The 23,498-nt window shown below is 43.5% G+C and overlaps 1 protein-coding gene across 1 annotated transcript in view; it reads right to left on the bottom strand.

The window, feature by feature from the left end:
- The window catches only part of LOC144763325 (monocarboxylate transporter 10-like), a 396,267-nt gene that overhangs the window by 76,563 nt on the left and 296,206 nt on the right, over positions 1-23,498 (bottom strand). Inside the window, exon 3 of the mRNA XM_078648810.1 lies at positions 771-1,209. Within this exon, the coding sequence (XP_078504936.1) occupies positions 771-1,209 (439 nt within the window). The remainder of the gene's footprint in view (positions 1-770; positions 1,210-23,498) is intronic.

Genomic DNA, 23,498 nt, shown 5'->3' with positions numbered 1-23,498 from the left:
CAGTGACTTCACCCGCCTGCAAGAGATGTCTCGGGGGTCCATGACCCCGCTTCCCCCTACCAGAGGGCTGCAATCAGGGGGTGGCGCACTGTCATTGTGCTTCAAGAGGGCTTCTTTGCCTCTGCGCCCGCATCTGTATTATGGAATGGCCGTGGAGGCAAAGGGAGTCCCTCATTTGCATTACGCAGGCGCCCATGCAAATGAGGGAATGCCCCTGAAGATAGCGTTGGCGCTTTATGTGCGCCAGCGCTATCGGTATTACAGAACGGGCCGCACAAGCATCTGCGGCCCCTTCTGTAAAACCAATGTGCCCCGGGGGCACGCAAAGTGGGAGCCAACGTCCGCTGCGCCTCTGGGTCACCTTGTGTTATTCGGCTCCAGATGTCTTCAAACTGAGGGTATAATGCCCTGGGGGTTCAAGGGCGCCAGGCTCAGGCCAAAAGGAGCATTTATTGGGCCCCTATATAGCCGACACTAACATTATGCTTACAGCAGACCTGTGTTTTTACTAACAGAAAACAGATTGTGAGGGAAGCACTCCATTATTGGTCATAAGTGTGTACGTAACATAGTGTGATATACACTTTGTGACTAAATAATTGTTGCAAACTCACTCAGCACCCATCAAGCGACATTGCCACCTCTAAATGTATCCCAGTCAACCTGCCTCTATTGTCTTGTTCTACGTTCCTTGCTCTATCTAGCATTTTTGTTAGTAGAAAATGAATACTCACTCAATTTAAAAATAAAAAACTCTCTGTGGCACTTACCAAGTGAACATAAGGCACAAAGTATCCAAAAAGTGCAGCTGGAATCCCGAAGACCCAGACCCGATAACCCGTAATCCTGAATATGGAGAAGTTGAAGATCTTTTTTGCGGAAGGCATACTAAATTTGCCGTTCTTCTTGAAGCTCAGGTCCTCACGTTGGGGCACCAGTGGTATGTAAGTAAAGCCGGCCAGGAAGAGGATGAACATGAGTATGCACAGAATCCGCAACGTATTGAAGAGGCCAACATTGTCCAACAGTGCCCTCAAAATGAAGGGCAGTGCCACGGTGAACAAGCTGCTGCCGGCGGTGACAATACCGTTGACCAGTCCAAGGCGTTTCTTGAAGTAGTGTCCCAAAATGACCAAAGATGGCTGGTATGCGAACGAGCAGCCGCAGGCGAAGACAATGCCATAGGTGAAATACAGAGGCTCGATAGAGCTGTAATAGCAAAAAATGTGTTTTAGAATGATAACATACAGTATCGGCATGGAACATAGATACATTTATAGATATCAAAGTGTACAAGTGCTTGACACAAAAAAAAATCAAGGCCTGACCATGGACAATAAAAGTAGATTTGCAGATCAAGAGACATCCTAGAATTCAAAAATATAATGTCAAAATATATCATTCAAAACATCTTTCCAGAAGGAGTATCAATATCCCCATTGGACCGATCAATCATTGTATAGCTGCTTATGTTTTACTAATTTCACTTTATATCTCTAGCGTTTGTATGTGGGCAGGTTTGAGAATTGTATTATGCCTATACCTGTAAATTGGTGTATGGGGGAGCAGGAGTGATGGGATCAATGACAGAATATAAGAAACACAATTGTTGTGTGGACAGAATATCGTGTCAAAATATTGAGGACGAGAATTTCGAGTAGGTAAGTGCAAATTGGAAAGTTTAAATGTACTATACTTAACTCCAGTTCCACGTACCCTGAAGAGATATATATTTTCAAGGTACATATATATGGAGTTATATATCGTAAAACTTTACTTATCCATAGAAAATTACCTACACAATATTCTTGTCCTTGATATTTTTGACATAGTATTCTATTCCACGATGTTCACATTTCCGATATTTTGTCCCAATACTGGAAGGATGGGAGGATTCAGAGGTACAGTAGGCTTTTGTTGGGCCACTGGAGGTGGTGGTATGAGGCGAGGGCAGGGACATCTTAAGGATTTTGGGGGCCCTGGGCAAAATTTATTTTGGGGTCCCTCGGAACAGCTTTGTATTATGATCCAGTTTCAGCTCTTTCATGCTCTCTCTGGCCAGGTCACTGAGAGTGCAAAGGCACCCTCATCCAAATTCTAAATGTGTTTACATCTAATATTCAGGAATAGTGGGGTGTGTTTTCAATATTGTAAAATGGCAGCAGCTCACTAATGCTACTACAAATAATCTCTATGACCCCATCCCATTTCTCATACGTGAGGTTTCGTTTTGATCTAAAATAAACTTTTTTATGGATGTTGCATGAAACTTAAACACAACTCTACCCTGCAAAATTTCTTTAAGAGACTCTCACACATCACACACATTTAAAACAAATTAAAGGAAAACAGTATTTAAAACAGTCCGTTTAACAATGATTTAAGGTCTCAGATGGGCAATCAACGAGCCATGGACCCATGAATTTAAAGTTCAACTAAAATGTGAGGTAGTACCCCATTGAGAGTTGCACACTCGCTGCAACACAAGTCTTATGCACCTTCTGTACATCAGTTTTCAATTTTGTTGCAAATGGTGGAAGTCAGTTTGTATCAGTCATTCTCTCATTTTTTTTGTCATATGAATGCACAAACACAAAATGAGCTTTTATGTTTTAAATTCCAATTTGAAATCAGTGAGATTCACGCCCTGCGTACGGCTTTCCTTCAACACCAAGCACAACTTTGTCAAATCACTGCATCTAACATTAATTTCAGCCAGTGCTTAATTTGAGCCGGTGGTTGCTATTGGGGATCACCGGCACGCATGTTATGGGGCTGGCACTTATTTTTCTGCATCTGACAGATACAGAGTAGAAGACCATGAAAAACAAACAACGTCGAAAGATGGAGAAAGACAAAAATGGAACAATTGTCACAAAGCAACAAAACATGAACCTGCAGGAAGGAGTGAGATAAAGGGGCAGGAAGCGTCTGGTAGTGGATTAAAGAGTCATGGTGTGCATTTAGGACTGCACAGCTTTAGTTATCGGCAGACAACATTGATTTGCACCCGCCGCAGCATCTGCACAGAGCTTTTGGGTACTGGCACTCATTATTTTACAAATGAAGTACTTATAGGGTGCAATATTACCCTGCTTTGTTGTTCTACACACAGCCAGTGTCATCTTAAGGATTTTGGGGGCTTCGGACAACAAGGAGCTTACAGCCTGATTCATTATTCTCCCGTTTTGCGAGCCCCTAATAGCGATTCATAAGGAATCGCTATTAAGGACTTGCAAAACGGTATTCATGTAGGAATTGCTAAATAAATAGCGCTTCCTACATATTCCTTATTTGCGATTAGCAAATTGCTAATCGCAAATAAGGAATAACTCCCCATTCATTCCTATGGGCCAAAAGGCCCATAGGAATGAATGGGAAGTATTCCTTATTTGCGATTAGCAATTAGCTAATCGCAAATAAGATAGCAATTTAAAGGGTGCCAGGGGTGTCCAAAGGACACCCTGTAGCACCCCCTAAATGCTAATTGAAACAGGTGTTGCGCACACACATGTCCAAAGGACATGTGTGTGTGCAACATGCAACTTAGAAAAATGCTTTTAAAAGCATTTTTCTAAGTTTTCGCTATTTACCACGAGGTTTGACCTCGCGGTAAATAGCGGGACGAAATTGCGAATTCGCAATTTTTAAATGGATGATGAATTGCATTTAAGGATTCTCAAATAGAGATTCCTTAAATGTAATTCCTCGCAAAATAGCGAAATCGCTATTACCGATTTTTGCATTTGGGATGATGAATCCCAAATGCAAAAATAGCGCTCGCAAAGGCCCAGATTCTCAGAATCTGGCCCTTTGCGAACCGATTTCGGCTTGATGAATCAGGCTGTTAGAGACCCCTTTTCGGAACATATTTGTATTTTATTGTCCATTTTCTGCTAATTCAAACCATATGATGCCAAATAACATTGAATTAAAGATTGAGATGGAGAAATAGACAGGTGGGAATCAGAGAGAAATTTCACATTCCTGGGGGCCCCTTGGAAGATGGCAGCCCTAGGCAATTGCTATCGTTGCTCATGCGCTAACTGTCTCTGCACAGAGCATGAAGATACAAGCCAAAAATATGCTGCACTGGAAGCCATCATTATGAACTTGCAAGATTCAAGCTGCTTACAAATGCCCCAGGCATCCGAAGGCCGAACACAACAAGCATTTGCAATGCAATAGATCTCGCATTTGTGAGAGTTTAAACTAATGGCATTGTAAATCACAATGTCTTTTATTTATCTGTTTTGATAATAACACATAAATAACTTACAATGCCAATAGCTCAAACTCTGTAAATGTGTGACCTATTTCATTTCAAAGAAGCCGCCGCCATTGTCCTCGGCTACTTGGAAAGTGACAGCGCAGAAAAGCATGCCATGCCTACAGGAGTAGAAACTCATAAAGAAAATAGTGCTTAAAGGTTAAATAACAGAAGTGAAAGTGCCAGTCCTGATGGGAGGTTACAAATGAAGACAAGGTGGTACTAAGGAGGGACTAACACGCCTATTAACGAATCAGAAGCCAGCATTTACATAGGACAATGACACAAGCCAATGACAAATATGGGCAGAGATAGGGAGGATCTTCAAGTCTGTACTCAAATACAGCATGCCTTGCAGAGCAGCATATGCGCTGCCCAGGTTCGACCTAAAAACCAGCTGCGGTGCTGCAACACAACATTTCCTGAGTCAGCAGCCAATGTGGTCCATCAATAAACAGAAGAAAATGGACATGGGCTGCATAAATGATCAACTACTCCACCATCTTTTGTACAGGCATGTTCACAGCCACCAATCACATAGGGTTTGGGGACTTGCAAAATATGTAGAAGGGAGTCATTTGAAGTCACTTTAAAAATCTGTCTTATATAAGTGCAACTTTTAGGTATACAAATCAAAACACAAAAACAAAAAAAGGGTACCCAGGTTAGCTTGAAATCATGATCCCCAGCAAATGCTACTGCACTGCTGACAACTCTCCCAACGCTGTTTGCTGGTCCTCTTGGCCAAAAATAACATGCACATATAATCGTTCAGTTGTAGGCTCTGAGGTTGTAAAGGCCCCGATTATGATGCTGGGTGGATCACCACTGACAGGCCGGCAGCGGCGGTCCATCCGACATCTCAGGCGGTGGGCCAACTGCCGCATTACAATACGGTCGGTCGGTCGGAGCGCAGCAGGTGGAGGGACTGACCGATGCCTACAACTGGTTAAAGAACCTCGTCTGAGTGTCTGTCTGAGTGTCAGTCCAACCATTATCCCTACAAGGAGGGCAATGCCTGCGGAGGCACCGCTGTAGGGATTACGATCTCCCTTTCTGATTGTCTTTTCATGGCGTCCGACCTCCATGAAAAAGCAGCCGAAAGAGACTTCTGGGGCCCAGGGGGGCCCCAACAAAAATCCATGTAGCAGGCACCATGGTGCATGGATGTTTGCAAAATGTGTTTTACCATTGCGGCTTGTGCTGCGGCCCATTCACCGTGTCGCAGCACATCCACAATGGTAAAAGGCATTTTTATGACCGCCTCTCGGCAGTCGCATTGTAATTAGGCAGAAAAAACTGCCGACTACATGTCGGGCGGTTCCATTTTCGCTGCGCGACCGCAACCATAATCAGCCTCAAAGTGGAGACTCGGGAGCACATAATCTGCAAATGTCCTAAATTATTGCACTTACAGAGATCATAAGAACATGACGCGTTCAAAGGAGCTAAAATAAGAACCTTTTGCAAATCCAAGGCACAGTATGGGAATATTGCATTACGCAACTGAGACCACTCTGTGCCGCGACATAGCTGTCTGTTTCAATAATTGCCTTAATACTTAAGTGCATTATTTATTTTAGTTTATGTATTTTAATACAATAAACTTAATATGCAGTGGACACCATAATCAGTTGCACACAAACGTGGCGTTACACTTGAGACAAGCAACACCCCAGGCTCCTATGTGGCACAATATTGAGAAACTGACGCTTGAGTGGCCCCTAATGAAGAATGTGATCAGTGTCAACTTGGCTACCAGTCTTTCCAAGTAAACCACCACAAGCCACAACTACCTTCAAACTATTGATGCACCGCATGAACCAGGCAACTACTCGCTGTCAACTGAAATTACAAAAGCATGGCCTGACATGATGCAGTAGTGCTTCTGGTATTACATTAGATGCATCTTCTTGAAAAGCACGTGCTATAAATTCAGTCAGTTTCTTCAGATAATGCCATTGCAAATGCATTAGAAATTTCTCATCCCGGAAACCACTCTTCTGGGCGGTCCCACTTATATTTAAGTAGTGATAGGTATTTGCTAGATATTCAATCGGTCATGTTCTTGTATGCTATCTTTCGTATTTACTTAGCTTTTTATGCCATCCCATTGACGTCTCAAGCTTCACTTGGTATCAGGGACACTTGGCTATTTAGGGACAAAGGGGCATATTATCAAGGACGGGTGATACATTATCGCCGCTTTTATCGGCAGGAAACTGCCGATAAAACGGCGATAATGGGCTTGATAATATGCTTTATAGAATTCCTATCAAAGCCCATGTTAGATGTGAAAACATCTAACATGGGCTTCAATAGGAATTCTATAGAGCATATTATCAAGCCCATTATCGCCGTTTTATCGGCAGTTTCCTGCCGATAAAAGCGGCAATAATGTATCGCCCGTCCTTGATAATATGCCCCAAAGTTACTATGACTCAAATTCAAGCAACTTGCTGAATAGTTATTTCTGGCTTAGATGACATTAGAAGTAGTGAAAATGTTATCCCTGGATACAAAAATTATTTTTACTTGCATAGCACTGGCTTCCTCTTTGCTGGCACTGACCGCCCTGCATGCCGTGCCGCTAGTGTTGATGAACAGGAGGATTCTATCGTCCAGTGACATTGTGACCACAGACTATAAGTGTGAATGTGCCCGGGGGGTATCAAATAAGTGCCATAATGTACTGCAGCGTACCTCTGCGCCTCCATGGCAAATTACCAAAACATCGAGTGTTAAATATCATGCTACAGAAATATCAAAGCCAGGCTACTAGGGCACCAAACTGTAGTGGAGATAAGTATAAAAATAAGTAAAGATCCACTATTCTTAACCTCACATATATGTAATTTGATATATATATATATACATATATATATATATATATATATATACACCACTATATATATTGTGATCAAGGTCGCGTCACAGCGGCCGAAACGCGTCATTGACATTGTACTTGCATTTTATTGTTGATGGAACTGTGAATGAAAATGGAGGAGCAATAAACATTCTGTGCACCACTCTCAGAGTCTGTACCTTCTTCCTGTGAGGAGTACTAGGAAAAAGGATTGTAGTATGTATATATATGTGTGGCTCACTGGTTAGAAGCGGCAGACCCTGAAGCAGAGGCCGGCCCGGGCCCAGGGTTCAATTCCCGTCGCGGCACGGTCTTGGGTCAATATCCGCGGACTCGATAATTCTCGCCTAGGTGCCTACGCTAACCATGGGTCCCACTCTGCAACTCTGGGCAATAGCTTGCTTAATCTCCACAATGGCCCTTTCAGCGCTGGGGATGCCTGGCTTCACCTTGGGGGTGCCCAGGAGGGACCATCTCACAGGGAAAGCCAGGACGGGTTCCCCAGTGGTATACAGCGCCAGGACACCCCGAGATGGGGTAACAGTGCGCTTTACAAGTATACATACATTTACATATAACTACATATATATATATATATATATAAATATATATATACACACATTCTGGCTTCGAACAAAACAGACCAGCACTCGCAGGAGAGGTAAATACTTTTGTAAACATAGCTATTCGTGGATATTCAAGTTCTCTTTGAGATGCACTGAACTCTCATGAAAGTTAGACAAAACTGAATCAGGGCCAGCTTCTGTCTCATTTCTCTAAATACTTTCTGCCAAAAGTAAGAATCAGGCACCCTTTGGAAAAAGGTGCATTGATAAAGTCAATGCTATTGACTTTGGTGTAGTATCCATAGAATGCATTTGTAAAGCACACATTAATCTCCTGAGGCATGTTGGTACTGAATAATAGATGTTTATTATTATTCAACTCAATGATACTCGTCCTATTCACCTCAGAGGGTGAGGTGTGGTGCAGCGGTCCGAGCAGCTGACTCCAGAGCAAGGGACTCACAGTTCGATTCATGGTGCCAGTGGCAGCTCAGCCCAGCACCATGTGACTCTGGGCAATAGCGCGCTTAAACTCCCCTGCTGCGGGCCCCAGCGCCTTGAGACGCGTAGGGGTGATTAGTTTGGTCTTTACAAATACCGGGTTTAAAGGTTGATCAGATCCACCAAGGTTTGTGCTTGTGACCATGAGGTCAAACATGGATCCCTGGGGTGGATGCATTAGTCAACTGAGCCATCAGGCCCAGTTGGGGAAAGGTTTTGAACCTTCACTAGCCCACCTTGATTCTGAGCTGCACAGTAATGGAGGGATGGTAAATTTGCATGCAGTAAACCCACACCAGTGCTGTGGAATTACAAGTTAAGGCCCATGTAATGTTGTTACCGTGTGGGACAAGGTTTTACTGTTTGTAAAACCACATGGAATTCCCAATTTCATGGGGTTTAACACATTCATTTACCACCTGCTTGAAGCTCAAGGCCACAGAATAGATGCAGTACAGGCAGCTTTAGTGCAAGCTTCTCTCATGCATATTCCCTCCACACACAGAACATAGTCAATACAGGAAGCCACAATGCAATTTTCATTACAATCACATAAAGTAAAGTTGCAGAACTGGCAACAGTAGAAGTTAGTGAGCCCACCTCAACCTGGACACAACTCAGGGAAGGGAGCCCCGCTCTCTCCGTCTGTACTCCATTGTGGTACTAGAGTTGTAACTGGAGTTCCAGTGATACCGTGTGCCTATCTAGGATTACTGGTTTTGTATTAGACACTTTTTCCTTTTTTTTCACATTTGCAGCAGCTTGTATATGGTCCTGAAGAAAGCCAAACATACTTGTTAGATGACTTATGGCTGAAACATGTCGACCTTTCTTTCCAATCTAGCAGTCTAATCATACACTGCGTAGCACTGCGTTTTAATCCTGTCAGCCCAGATGAGTCAATAAAGTTTCTTTTCATCTGCACTAGGCAGTTTTAGATTCCCTTTTTATCTTGCACTTTTTGCGCTGCACCCTCACTCCACTAGCATTTGGGTTTCTAGCTATTCCCATCTGCTTAGTGAATAACAAAAACATCCCTGGGCTCCCACATCTCAGCGGGGTGGTAGTAGCCCTCAGTGGGACTAGGTTTTCCCACTGGGAGGAGAAAGCCCAAATGATGAAGCATGTCACCTTTGGTGAGTGAGGGCATTCATCCTAAAAGGGATTGCTTCCCAATTAGGTTTCTTGATTGAGATGCGGTTGTACTTCATCCCAAACTTCCATGGTTTCCAAGTCTTGATAGACCCAAGAAGTTTATTATGTGATTTTTATTGGTATGGCCTCACAGCAATACTTCTAATAGGTCATGTCACAAATGCTGCATTCACAGAGGGTTGTAGAACAACCTACCTAAAGAATAATAATTAATGTTATGTTATGTTATGTTATGTTAATCGAAACTTTTTAAGCGCACGGGCACCCAGTGGTTTCATGGCGCTGACAGTGAGGAAAATTGATAGCAGTTAACCTATCCGGATGCTTGCTTGAATAGCCAGGTCTTCAAGGCTCTCCGGAACTCCATAAGGTTAGTACAGCTCCTGATCGTCAAGGGAAAAGTGTTCCAAACCTTTGGGGCGAGATAAGCAAATCGACACCCACCAATCAGGTCGTTATTTACAACCTCCTGGGATTGCCTACAAACAGAATGATGGTTCCTTGCAAGGAATATGGAACACCAGAGCCCCATTCTTGTACTTGCATTCTGAAATGTGAAACTTGCTTCAAAACCAGTCAGTGCTCCTTAAGGAAGCATTTATATTTAAAAAATCCTATTTGGAATACCATGGTGGGAGCGGGCAGTGGCTCTTTGCTCCCACAAGCCTGCCTGACAGACCTCCAGAAGAAGAATCTATCCAGAAGGGCTGCATTACCTTTTGCAAATTGGTTATCCCCACTTTAGAAGAGTTGATAACTTATCTATAGTTTGCGACTGGCAATTGCAGTAACAAACCAGTGATACACACCCTTGCGAATCACGAATAGTAGCGGATGCCGACTCATGTTCCCTCCTATTTATGATTCAATTTTACAAAACAGAAAGGCTTTATCAAATTGAAAAATGGGTTTATTGCTGATTAAAAAGCCAATTTGCGGTCGCAAACCCTGTAATTTTCTGCATTGCTGTGTTTGGAAACAAATATTCTTAAGTACGTTGGAGCTAACATGTACTCTTGGGCTAATCTGTTGGCCTGTTATGATGCTATAGTAAGGAACCCCGAAAAAAGAAAAACCAAAGCTGATGATGACGGAGCGTTGACAATACAAACACTCACCCCCAGTCAACTGATCTGGGTTTAACCCATCACCGTTCTTTAGCTCACCCCGCCACCCCAGTTCAGACATGGCCATATGCAAATCAGTCTGACCCTGTGCCTCATGGGAACAGTCCAGCCCGAACTGCCAAGCCATGTCTTCCCTGGACCGGAATCAAGCTTCCCAGGAACCCCTTGAGCATGTCTTTAAAAACTGTGCTGCCCATGTTGGATTTTCTTAACAGTTGTTTAAAAGTAAATTGATACTTGTATAGCGCACTACTCACCCGCAAGGATCTCAAGGCGCTTGTACGAATACCGCTGTGGAACCCATCCTGGCTTTCCCTGTGAGGTGTCCACTCCTGGGTACCCCCAAGGTGGGGGCCAGGCATCCTTAGCGTTGTGGGGGCCGTTGTGGAGATTAAGCAAGCTATTGCCCAGAGTTGCAGAGTGGGACCCATGATTGGAATAGGCACCCAGGTGAGAATTATCAGGTCCGTAGAATTTTTTGAGCTCAAGACCCGCCGAGGTGGGGAATTGAACCCTGGTCCCGGGCTATACCTCTGCATCAGGGTTTGCCGTTCTAAGCATTGAGCCACACTTCTCCACCCAGTAGATTCATTCAACCCATTAGAGGTATTGCCTTTTTATGTTGTGAAGCATCAGAGCTGGGCACTAATTTTCAGTTGACCCCAAAAGTACACCACTCTTTGAGTGACACACAGAGGTTGCAGCATAAAATCTAAATAAAATACATTACAAATACTTAAAATAATCTACAGGCAGTGGCACAAGCCTTTTTACTTGTAACTCCAGGGAGGGATAGCCTATTGGCTCCCTCCATGTAAAGTGTGGAGGGACGACTACAAGAGCCATGAGTAGAACCACTTACTTACTACCTTTCTTCAGTTGGAGGCGTTTCAACCTTTCATGATTTATCAGGTCATCATTAGGACAAAAAGGAGAAAATGATTGCTGCCTGTGTATGTTCCAAAGGGTAAGATAAATTCAGGGAAGACTGTTCAATTTAACGGTGGAGACAGGAGAGCATCAATAAACAAATGGAAAGTGTGGCAGTAATTTAAGCTGTATGAAAGAAATTGCTCTGACAGGAAAACAGCGCCAAACACTAAAGCACAAGAATTTTGTCAACGCTGTTGATAAATTTCCAGCTGAAAAAGATATTTATTGTGCAGAGCCACATACATGAACCTTTGGACCATACCTCTACTCATGCACAATACTGGATTATTATTACTTTTCACCGTTACTCCATGTAGTGGGTCTGAATTGCTTGGGGAATGTTTAGTTCGTTCTGTTCCACTTTATGTGTATCACCTTGCGCCGTCCACATGAACTTCACAAGCACTGTGTGTTCACTTTGAACATCGAGCACTTATTTTCCGATTAATAGTTGCTGCTGCTGTCAATTGAGTCTAAGAAGATTAAATAATTGTTTTTGGATTATTACAGGCCATATCTTTCTTTTAATTTATTTGTATATGCAATACATTAGTCCTAAGTATTGTATGAATAATCAAAATGTGTTTTTTTTATTAAATGAAGCCATTTGGGACATTGTTGTAACAGATACGAATTACCCCAGTCCTTATGGTTTTATGGGTTACTCCTGTTGTACATACTAACACTGAAACTGAAGTAAGGTGTTTAAAGGGTTCTCATACTCAGGGCAAATGGATGCCGCCGATTGGATATAACCTTACAACGCAGAATGAGGAGGCAATTCTCCACGTCCCCCTGGGATCTGAAAGGGGCACACACCAGCTCTAGACAGGGATGGTACCAGGTGAGTTTGGAAGGTCTCAGGCTCACCCGACTCACATTTCTGGATTGATCGCTTATCCTCACAGTTTCTAGGAGATTCGCTACTTCGACATGACTTCTGTGATACTCCAGTCAGCTTTGCACTAATCTTTCCTGTCAATGGCTTGCTCCTCTCCAAACTGGGTATAAAGCTTCCTCTGCCTCCCAGGTCACAGCACCAGAAGGTCCTCTAATTCTGATCCGGGTCTAGATGGGAAATAACAACACATAGAGCCCAGTCCCTGACAAGCATCTGTGGACTGGTGGGGAGAGTCTGTTTCTGAGTTCATACAAAGATTGAAACCACTGGACAAGCCGGATCTCAACTCATTTATCCACCTTTGGGGCACGGGTGGGATGCCAGAGCCATGTGATGGCCAAGCCACCTTTAAAATGTGAATACGCTACAATTCAGGGAGAGAGCATCCTCACAGGGTGTCTTCCACTGTCAAGCGCTCTTGTTGAGCAGGATTAACGCCTGGTCTGAACTTTTCAAAGAAGGAGGACTTGGCTGGAGATAAATCTGATCTTCTCTAAAAGGGCTTCACTGCCAATGGTCAATGTCCAGGTGTATATAGCTATAAGCTATATTACCACTTATAGGTCTGGGCGGTGGGGGGTGGATAACACTATATAGGAAACGACACCCACTAGACCTGTTCCTTTTCTCATGTGCCTACCAATTGCTAAAGGTTCTGTTCCCCAAATTAAATTGTACTACATATACAATTTTTTTTATACAAAACCAAGTTTATTCTACTTTTCAAAGTATCTCATATAACTATGAGATTCTTTAAAAAACAGAATAAATTTGGTTTTGTATAAATATATAAGATGCTTTAAGAAATAGAATAAACTTGGTTTTGCATTAAAACATTGTATGTGTAGTATAACTTCATTTGGGGAACAGGAGTTTTAGCATTTGGTGGATGTATGACGTTACAACGCATGCTTTTACCACGCATGCTGTTACAACGCAGTTTTTACAACGCAAACCTTTACAGCGCATAGCGCTTTGGGGTGCTGGATAGTGAATAGTTTAATTTACTATTCCAACTCCAGTCCCCGTGGACACTAGGGAAGGTGTTGGATAGTAAATTAAATCTATTCCCTATCCTAGAGCGCCCCCCAGCACAATGCGTTGTAATGGTTTTCGTTGTAAAACCTGCGTTGTAAAAGCACTGCGTTGTAAAAGTTTCGTTGTAAAGGATGTTTCCCGCATTTGGTAGGCACATGAGAAGAAATACAGGTTTTGTGGGTGTCTTTTGCTGCCCAATTTCCAGCTCAGAGCAGAAGTAAAAGAGCTTAATTATCTGTTGGTTGGCGCACGAGCTAGCAGAAAAAGAAATTGCTGCTTATAGCTCAAGACCCGTAGACACTTAAGTGCTAAGGACGAGGTGGTCACGTCCTCAGCACAGCCAGCTCCAGTGGTGCTGAAGGCAAGACCCTCCTGTCCTTACCGCTCTAGCCTTTAATAGGTCTACGGGGTATTACTGACAGAGCCGGGCGGCGACCGCGGTATACACTGAGTAATGTCTTCAAACGTCGCTAGACCGACTTGAATGGACACCCCAATTTGTGCAGCCAGTTTCTGTGACCTCCAGAGGACACCATTTACCCTGCACACATTCGGCCAGTCACTGAACACACAAGCACCATGCTACACACAAAAACGCACAAAACATACCATTGAGGGAAAGGAAGCGCTCCCGCTGTGGGGGAATGAGAGGATTTTACAGGGGATGGCCGAAATGCCTTATACTATCTAGGGATACAGGCAGCAGCCACCCCAAAGTAGAAATACAAAATGGGTGCACACACTGACATCAGATTCTAGGCCTCTGCTGTTGAAGATCAGCAATATTGTTAAGCACCTCCAGAGGGCTAATAGAAGAGGAAAGTCCATTTGCAGAAAACTAAGGAAATGAGACAAGAGTCTAAAAGAACCAGGCTGGGAAAGCTTGCATTGCCAATAGAGGAATTCATACCTGTTCAGGCTTTACCAGTGTGTAACTGGACTCTTGCCACAGACGGGGTGATTGACTGTGTAATAATAGGATCTTACGTGGTGAATGCCTCGGCCTGCAGCCTGCGAGCTAATCGCTTACAATCCTATTACTTACCCGGAGGTTTTAGCACTGACTTCAGTTGTCCCTGTAGCTTTTGTACGGTCGGAATACCTGTATACACTTCTTGAACTTGCCAAGAACGATTACGTTGCTCAGTATTAATAACTTATTATTAAATTTTTTGTTCAAAAGTACATAAACACTGAACGACTTACACAAAACAGTCCAAAAATAGAAAAACATCTTGTTCATGACAGAAAATGCAGTAAAAAAAAAAGACAAACAAAAACAGAAATGTAATACCAGCATCACTATTTCAAACATTGATATGGTGAATAATACGACAAAAACAGAAAAGGCATAAGCACAAGCAATAAAGAAATATATACATTCAAGACTAAAATCCCTAGTGTTACCCCAAGGACACCAAAAATATAAAACCCAGGGGCATATTATCAAGAATGGATATAACATTATTGCCTCTTTAGCGTCAGAAAACTTCAGCTAAAGCGGTGATAATGGGCTTGATAATATGCTCTATAGAATTCCAATAGAAGCCCAGGTTTGATGTGTAGGACATCTGCCCTGGGCTTCTATTGGAATTCTATAGAGCATATTATCAAGCCCATTATCGCCGCTTTAGCGGAAGTTTTCTGACGCTAAAGCAGCGATAATGTTATCTCCATTCTTGATAATATGCCCCCTAATCCTGTGAAATGTGTTCTGTAAGGATCTGCCTTTTATACAATTGGGCCTTATGGTTGAGGCAGGTGGAGGGCCATGTCCTGCTGGCCCGCTGTCACTGCCTGAGGCCTGGGCTATGTCCTCCTGGCAAAAGCCCTGAAAGACTCACAGCTGGGATTTAGCAACAACACACCACATTGGCATTGTGTAGAGAGCAAGAAGGATGGCCCTCATGTGCGGATGGGAAATACCCACACCAGGCCACCTGACCCTGACATGCCTTCCTCACTGGTGCGGAAGGGTCACACAATGCTCGCGAGGGATGGGAGTGTTAGCGCCTGTCTTCCTCGAGCTCCTACTGAAAACACTGGTGCACTAGCCACCCCCCACAAACAGGACAGATCAGGAGGACCAATCAGGGATGTAAAATTGGCTATGTGACAGGCAGAGGCAGTCGCTATTGAATGGGGGTGGCAGGGCGGGGGAGGAGGAGGGTGGTAAATGAAAAACAAAATAAAATAAAAAAACTATCTGCAGGCTGGCTGCCACCTTTCGGTCCTCTTCCACTCCTCGACAGCAGGAATCAGGACCCAGGCTCCTGACTCCCCTAGCCAATCACGACGCTGCCTTACAGCAGCGTTGTGATTGATCTGAGGACTGTTGTTCGGAATTCAGAGAGGGATTGGGAGCCTGTGCAAGTTCCTCACCAGACTGTGTATTACAGCCTGGTGGGGAACATGAAAAGTGTGCATGACGGTTTGGCTGGGCCAAGACGGCCGGCCAAACTGTCATGCACACTTTAGAGTGTGCTCACCATTCCTCTTCCTGGCCACTGATCTGGCAGCACAGCCCGCCCCGCACCAGGAATTGGAAAACTAAACTGATAATAACATTGGATATTATCATTTTGGTTTTCTTTTAACCCCTTCGGTGCACATGACGGCCCCCGCCTGCCATGCGTCATTGTGGGCGTATGTGGAGGATGGCCGGGGGATATCCGAAACCCGCCCACTATTTAAATCGTCCGCACAGGGCGAAAATGTGCGCATCGCTGAAAAGGTTAACTACTTCTTGCAAAGCAGTGGGGTGACCAATGACACTTCTTAGCCTCGGTCTATGTGGGTGAGTAAGTGCCTGACCGAACCAAGCACCACACTGCTTTCCATGCTACACTATACCCAGAAGTAACTTCATGGAAGGTGGTATTTGTACTGCAAACTGGCTGGAGTGCTTGCTGGCTTTAGGGCACTGTGCTCTTGTGCTTCAAGGCCAGTCAAGCTAACAAGCCTGGATGACGCGGGCGCACTGAACATTATTTTTATTGGCGCTTGTCATGTTGAGGGGGGTAAGCAGAGCTCTGGTTGCCTCCAGGGGACGGAGGATCCAGGTACCCCGCCACAACAGGCTTCAAGGCATCTGCTCAATTTCGTTAGTATCAAGCTTAAGCCTAGCTTAAGCCAAGTGTAGAATCGAGTCACGTTGTTTCATAACAGTGATACTGCGCTTGGCCTGGAAAGAGGATTGGACTCGGACTCTATTGGCTCCCTAGGTCAGGTGGTGTGGCTGCTATTAAAAGGACAGCCCAGGAAGGGGCAGCTTCTCACTGTTATGCTGAGAAAGTAGAGCCCAGAGGAGCTCTCCGACAGGGCTCTGTGTGCTATCAGAGGAGATCTAAGTGGATGTAGGACGTTTACAGGGGCTTGCTTTGAGCTCACGACAACATTGCTCAATGCTTTTTGTTGTACATGGTAAAAACTCTCAATTTGCTCTTCCTGGTTCACTGAAAATGTCATGCTCAAGAGGTCGATTGCATCAAATGGATGTTCAGTGAGAATGAGAGTGGCTAGTTTCCGTATTATCACACCTGGACTGGATTCTACAAATGTGGGGGCATATTACCAAGGGTGGTGATAGGCAATTATCGTCGGTTTAGTGGCCGTTTTCGGCCGCTAAGCGGCGATAATTCTATCGCTCTGTTAGCAAGCTGTCGCTAACTGATGTTAGCGACAGCTTTTAGGCGATAGCGAGCGGTTTGGGGCCCGCTTTGCATGTTAGCGATATTTATCGCTAATGACATGCACAGTGGGCTTTCAGTCGCTAATGTTGCTATCGCCTATTAGCAAGGCAGGCGTAACGATGGAAATATTCCCGCTATCGCCAAAAACCAACGCCTGCTCAGACCAGTTCTTAGCCATGTTATCCAATGGGAGGTGGATAACATGGCTAAGAGCATTTTGTCGCTAATGCGTGAATATCGCTGTATTCTCAGCAATATTCACGCATTTCGCCGCTATCGCTGGATTTTTTTGCACAATGGAAAAAAACGTTGCTAATAGCATGTTTTCTCCGTTAACATATCCAGCGATAGACAGCGATAAAAAATCGTTGCTAAGACTATTTAGCGATAATTATTGCTACTTGTTGGTAATATGCCCCTTGGTCCTGGGATAGTTGATATTTTCTGAATAAAAAGAAGTGACCTTCCTGAAGACCCCTGAAGAGCACACATTGCTGCTAGGGACCTCTCCTGGTTTGTTTTTCACTTTGATAGGTTTGAATTTAGACATTCGATACACAAAGGTAGGAAATCAAATCCCCCTACACCATAAAGTGACTCTCAGCGCCCACTTCATGGTGTATCACAGGAGTGTCAGTCCGTGCCAGATTTGAAGACTATCCATATAAGATAAATTGACATATCTCTATGGCACACAGCTATATGCACAATACTTATGCTGGAAATTCGACATGGATCCGGCCCTCTTGGATGTGTGGTGGTCAACCCTGCTGTAAAGTTTGTGTGAAGTGCAGATTGTGTTCTAATAACATTTACTCCACTCATGACAGGATTTCCAATATCTTTCAATTGTATTTTTCATGAAATTTTGGAGCCGAGCGGTCCTCACCCTTTGTCCGGGTTAGGAGATTGCGCTTCTGAGATATGCAGCTACCACCACCTGGGCGGCTGCAGTAGTCGAGGGAGACAGATCCGCTACAATCGGAAGGAAGTCGCTGCAATATGGGTCATCCAGGATCCCACCCGGTCAAATTTCTGTGAGCGCGGAAAATGTATACATATATTATCACTTTTGTGCACTCTGTGTTACCTTTCAGTTTCTCCAGAGGGTTAGTAGGTGGTCTTGAGATCATCTCTGGAACCACCAATCTTCAACAAGAGAGACATTGCAGGAGAGAGATCCCATAAGGTGTCATGCATGATTGTACTGCTGAATATCGAGGCCAAGAATATCGTGGACAGAATATCGAAAGGTATGTGCATATACGGAAATATAGATTTACTCTTCCTAACTCCACATCTACGTACCTTGAAGACATATATATAACCAAGGTATGAATATGTGGAGCTAGATTCTAGAAAATCTATACTTACCTTTAAATATTTTGCATTCAATGTTTTGTCTCAAATATTTGCATGCCTCGATATTCTGGATTAGATAGTCAGGGTGCACACCGTCATGGGCGTACCCCGGGGTGGGGCAATGGGGGGGGCTTGCCCTGCCTGGACTTGGGTGAAGGACAGTGGGGTTAAAAGCATCTTCTCCGTTTGGGTCTGCGATGGCCAGGTAGAGCCTTGGGCCAGAATCTCAGACTCAGCTCCTGACATCCCCTCCTTTGATGTCCTCCTCCTTCTCCTTACAGGTTACAGTGTAACTGGATTTCTCAACAGGTGTAGGCAACAACCCATCCTAATCTAGGCCCAATATCAACCACTCCTATTTCTTGCTCCCCTACCATTCCTCGTGGGCCTCAGAGAGTTCACTATGGCTGGTTGTAAGATAGCCTCTCCTATTGGTTGCCCTTCTGGCACTCACCTCAGAGATATAACTGACTGTTTGAAACTCATGACCATGAGTTGCTCCTCTGTCGCTCCTGTGTGGTCTCATAGGTTTATGCCATGGCGAAAGGACACATGTACCCCATGGGAAGCACCTTTCACCTCTGGGCTCCTCCTGACCTTCATACTCGTGGTGGAACTGTATGATACAGACTAGATGGTGGGAATTGGCGTGCTTGCATGATTGTGTTTTTACCCACAGCTTCAAAACACAAGCGCACATGCAGACACATCCATAAGGTGCCACAGTTTGAGCCATCTGTGCCTGACAAGCATGACAAAAACTGCTTCCCGCAAGGGCAACACTGCAGTCAAGCACTCTCTAATCGCCCATACACCAGTACACATTGCTTAGTGGTTGGCGGTGACTTTTGTTTCCTTGGGCTTGCAGCGAATCACTATTGAATGGAAAACTACATCAGTTCCTGGGAAGATGATTTAAAAATGCAGTCTTTTTCTAGGTGTACTTCATGGAGTTACAGATACCTGGGATACTGATAATCCAGGGGGTAAGAAAAATCTACCCAATTATAAATTGGGCCCTGAGGCGCCACAAAGAAAGTAGGAGATTGGCAATTCCATGCCCGATTCATTCCCCAGTAATTCCTCATTTGTTCCCAGACTTTCACGTGAAGAAATTCGGATGTTTTCAGCAGCTGCAATCTCCGTGTGAAAGTAAAGAAATCCACTGGGTTCCTGCAGATCTCAAAACTCTGATTGTAGTAGGGAATATCACATCCCGAATATCAACAGGACAGAATATTGCTACAGTATCATGGAACAAAATAAGGAAAGGTAAGAGCATAGAGGGAGGTAGAGAGTATCTATTTTAAGTCTATGTCACAGGAAACAGCCGTTACAACGCAGTCATTACATCGCAACATCCTTTACAACGCATGTCACTACAACGCACACCATTACAACGCATACCATTACAACGCATAGTACCCCTACACTATCCAACATTTACCCTACTGGTGCACCCCCTGGAGTTAGAATAGTAATTTTTACCCCTACACTACCCAATACTTACCTTAAATGCAATTTCATGGTATGTGTTGTAATGGTATACGTTGTAAAGGTAGTATGCGATGTAATGGAATGCATTGTAAAGGTAGCATGCGACGTAATGGAATGCGTTGTAGTGGATGTTGCGATGTAAAAACTGCGTTGTAAGTGCATGGGTTGTAAATGTATGCGTTGTAACGTCATACATTCATATCTACGTACCTTGAAGATTTATATATATACCATAGATTTCAGGCCTTATATAGTTAAGAATTAGCATTTAAAAAACCTTTAAAATTCACTCAAAAACTATAAGTTTTAGGGGTGTTATAGTTAGCTGGACATTTCACTCATACAAAACCATTGAAATTGCTCCTATATAGTTAGTTGTACTAACTATATTTCGCGCACCCGCAATCCACTGCTGATGATGTCACATATTACATCATTCATGACATGGTCAGTGACATCACTGATGACATCTCAAATGACATCACTGATGACATCACTGATTACATCGTCCAGTGAATGTGGTTTGCTTCGTTATTTAAATATGCATTATATATATATATAGCAATTTGCATTGAAGAATGAGTGGATATATAAAAATAAATATTTGGATGGAGGATTTAGTAGCAGTGTAATTGACTGTTTACTTGACCAATTTATAGTGTCTCACTAAATATAGTGGATAGTGACTAAACTGTTTGAATATCTGTATCACTTTGTCAGTTGTTGTGTAAACTGGTTCTCCAGTTGGTTACTAGCTATGTGAAAGTCTGTATTAGTTATTGATTAGTTAACTGAGTATTTGTATGGGAGAGTGAATGTGTGTGTGGTTCGGTGGGGGGGGGGGGGGTGACTGCCCAAAGATGTGTGAATAGTTGATTCACTAGATATATGAAGTTAAAACTACATGTTCTAACAGTTGTTTGGGTGAGTGAATATCTTTACGGGTGTGGTGATGAGCAAATATATTTCTCAATGGTACACGTCCAACAAACTAGGGAAAAAAAGGCAGTGTATGTGTCAGTTGTTGTATATTAATAAGTATACATAAGACTCAATGATTGTGTGAGTGACTGTATGGATAACTTTATACTTGTAATAATGATTTTATAATTCACTAAGTATGACTTACTATCTAAATGAATAGATGAAGTTGTGTTTGTATAAGTGTGTAGCTAAGTAAATATGTAAGTATGATCCATTGTTTGCATAAGTGAGTAGGATGACTTCATATGTGAATAGGATGTGTGCTGGTGTGTAATGTCCATGTAGGTGTATAAGTATTTTTGATAATGTTGTATTGTTTATTGACAGCATGTATGAGTGAATCTACAGGTAAGTGATTAGATGTGTGTATACATCTAATATCACTGAGTGGGTTTTTAGATACTTGTATTGCTGTAACAATGGATTCAAATATGATACTCTTTATTTTACAAAGAGTGATGAAAGATTTTACTAGTGTATGAAAAGGTGTATGTGATTGTCACGTGGATGATGTCATCAGTGATGTCATCAGTGATGTCATTTGAGATGTCATCAGTGATGTCACTGACCATGACATGAATGATGTAATATGTGACATCATCAGCAGTGGATTGCGGGTGCGCGAAATATAGTTAGTACAACTAACTATATAGGAGCAATTTCAATGGTTTTGTATGAGTGAAATGTCCAGCTAACTATAACACCCCTAAAACTTATAGTTTTTTGAGTGAATTTTAAAGGTTTTTTAAATGCTAATTCCTAACTATATAAGGCCTGAAACCTATGGTTTTTTCAGTGAATTTCAAAGGTTTTTTAAATGCTAATTCCTAACTATATAAGGCCTGAAACCTATGGTTTTCTCAGTGAATTTGCAAGGTTTTTTAAATGCTAATTCCTAACTATATAAGACCTGAAAGCCCACCAGGAATCTCCAGTATGCGCCAGGGGACTGCATTGCAGCGAGGTGTAATGAAGCCACGCCCCTTTTTACACCTCTCTGCAACGCAGCCCCGTGCATGTTTGAAGAGGGGGAACTAATTCCCCTTGCATACTGGGGGCCCCTGGGGGCCAACTAGCCCACCTTGAACCTCCAGTATGTGCCAGGGGGGCTGCATTGCAGAGGTGTAATGAGGCTATGCCCCTTGTTACACCTCTCTGCAAGGCAGCCCCCTGGCGCATTTGCAGAGGGGGAACTAATTCCCCTTGCATACTGGGGGCCAACTAGCCCACCAGGAGCCTCCAGTATGCGCCAGGGGGCTGCATTGCAGAGAGGTGTAATGAGGCCACACCCTTTTTTACACCTATCTGCAACGCAGCCCCCGTGCATGTTTGAAGAGGGGGAACTAATTCCCCTTGCATACTGGGGGTCACTGGGGGCCAACTAGCCCACCTGGAACCTCCAGTATGCGCCAGGGGGCTGCATTGCACAGAGGTGTAATGAGGCTATGCCTCTTTTTACACCTCTTTGCAACGCAGGCCACTGGCGCGTTTGCAGAGGGGGGACTAATTCCCCTTGCATACGGGGGGTCCCTGGGTCATATCTGCCCAAACGCCGAAATTCCGAACGATTGAAAATGACTTTTCTTGAGAAACATTTGGATTTGGATTATCATGTCCTATACTTTGGAATTTTTGAAAGACTGACTTTGAGGATGCTATAAATTACTCAAGTCTGCCCGAATTGTGTGGGTAAAATTGATACCTAGTCACTTTGAATAAGAATGTACTTACGTCACGTCTAACATTTGGAAGAAATATCTAGTTATATGACAACAGGATACCGACATAACTTGAAGGAAATAAGAACGCCCCGAAGAAGTTCTGTTGTACAGAACGAAACGCGTCAGCTGGCTGTGGTACATAAACTTAAGGAAAATAAAAGCATTTGAATATACACCAAGATTCAGCGCTTCAATAAGGACTCTAAGTGATATGATTTGATTGGACTTATTGTGCAAGTGGTGCTGTGCCAAACTTTGGAATATTCTCCACTACTCTCTACTACTTACTCTCTACTACTCCACTACTCTCTAATACTCACTCTCTACTACTCATCCTCTACTACTCTACTACTATCTACTACTCTCTCTCTACTACTCACTCCCTACTACTCACTCTCTACTACTCTCTACTCTCTACTACTCACTCTCTACTACTCTCTCTCTACTACTCACTCTTTACTACTCACTATCTACTACTCTCTACTACTCACTCTCTACTTCTCACTCTCTACTACTCTCTACTATTCACTCTCTACTACTCTCTCTCTACTACTCTCTACTACTCACTCTCTACTACTCACTCTCTACTATTCTATACTACTCACTCTCCACTACTCTCTCTCTACTACTCTCTACTACTCACTCTACTACTCACTCTCTACTACTATCTACTATTCTCTCTCTCTGCTACTCACTCTCTACTACTCACTCTTTACTACTCTCTACTACTCACTTTCTGCTGCTCTCTACTACTCACTCTACTACTTACTCTCTACTACTCTCTACTACCCACTCTCTACTACTCTCTACTACTCACTCTACTATTCACTCTATTACTCTCTACTACTCACTCTCTGCTACTCTCTCTACTGCTGCTCTACTACT

The sequence above is a fragment of the Lissotriton helveticus genome, chromosome 6, assembly GCF_964261635.1.
Source record: "Lissotriton helveticus chromosome 6, aLisHel1.1, whole genome shotgun sequence".
In the NCBI taxonomy this organism is placed as follows: domain Eukaryota; kingdom Metazoa; phylum Chordata; class Amphibia; order Caudata; family Salamandridae; genus Lissotriton; species Lissotriton helveticus.
The sequence above is the reverse complement of the archived record's forward strand: the minus strand, read 5'-3'. Positions and strand labels throughout refer to the sequence as shown.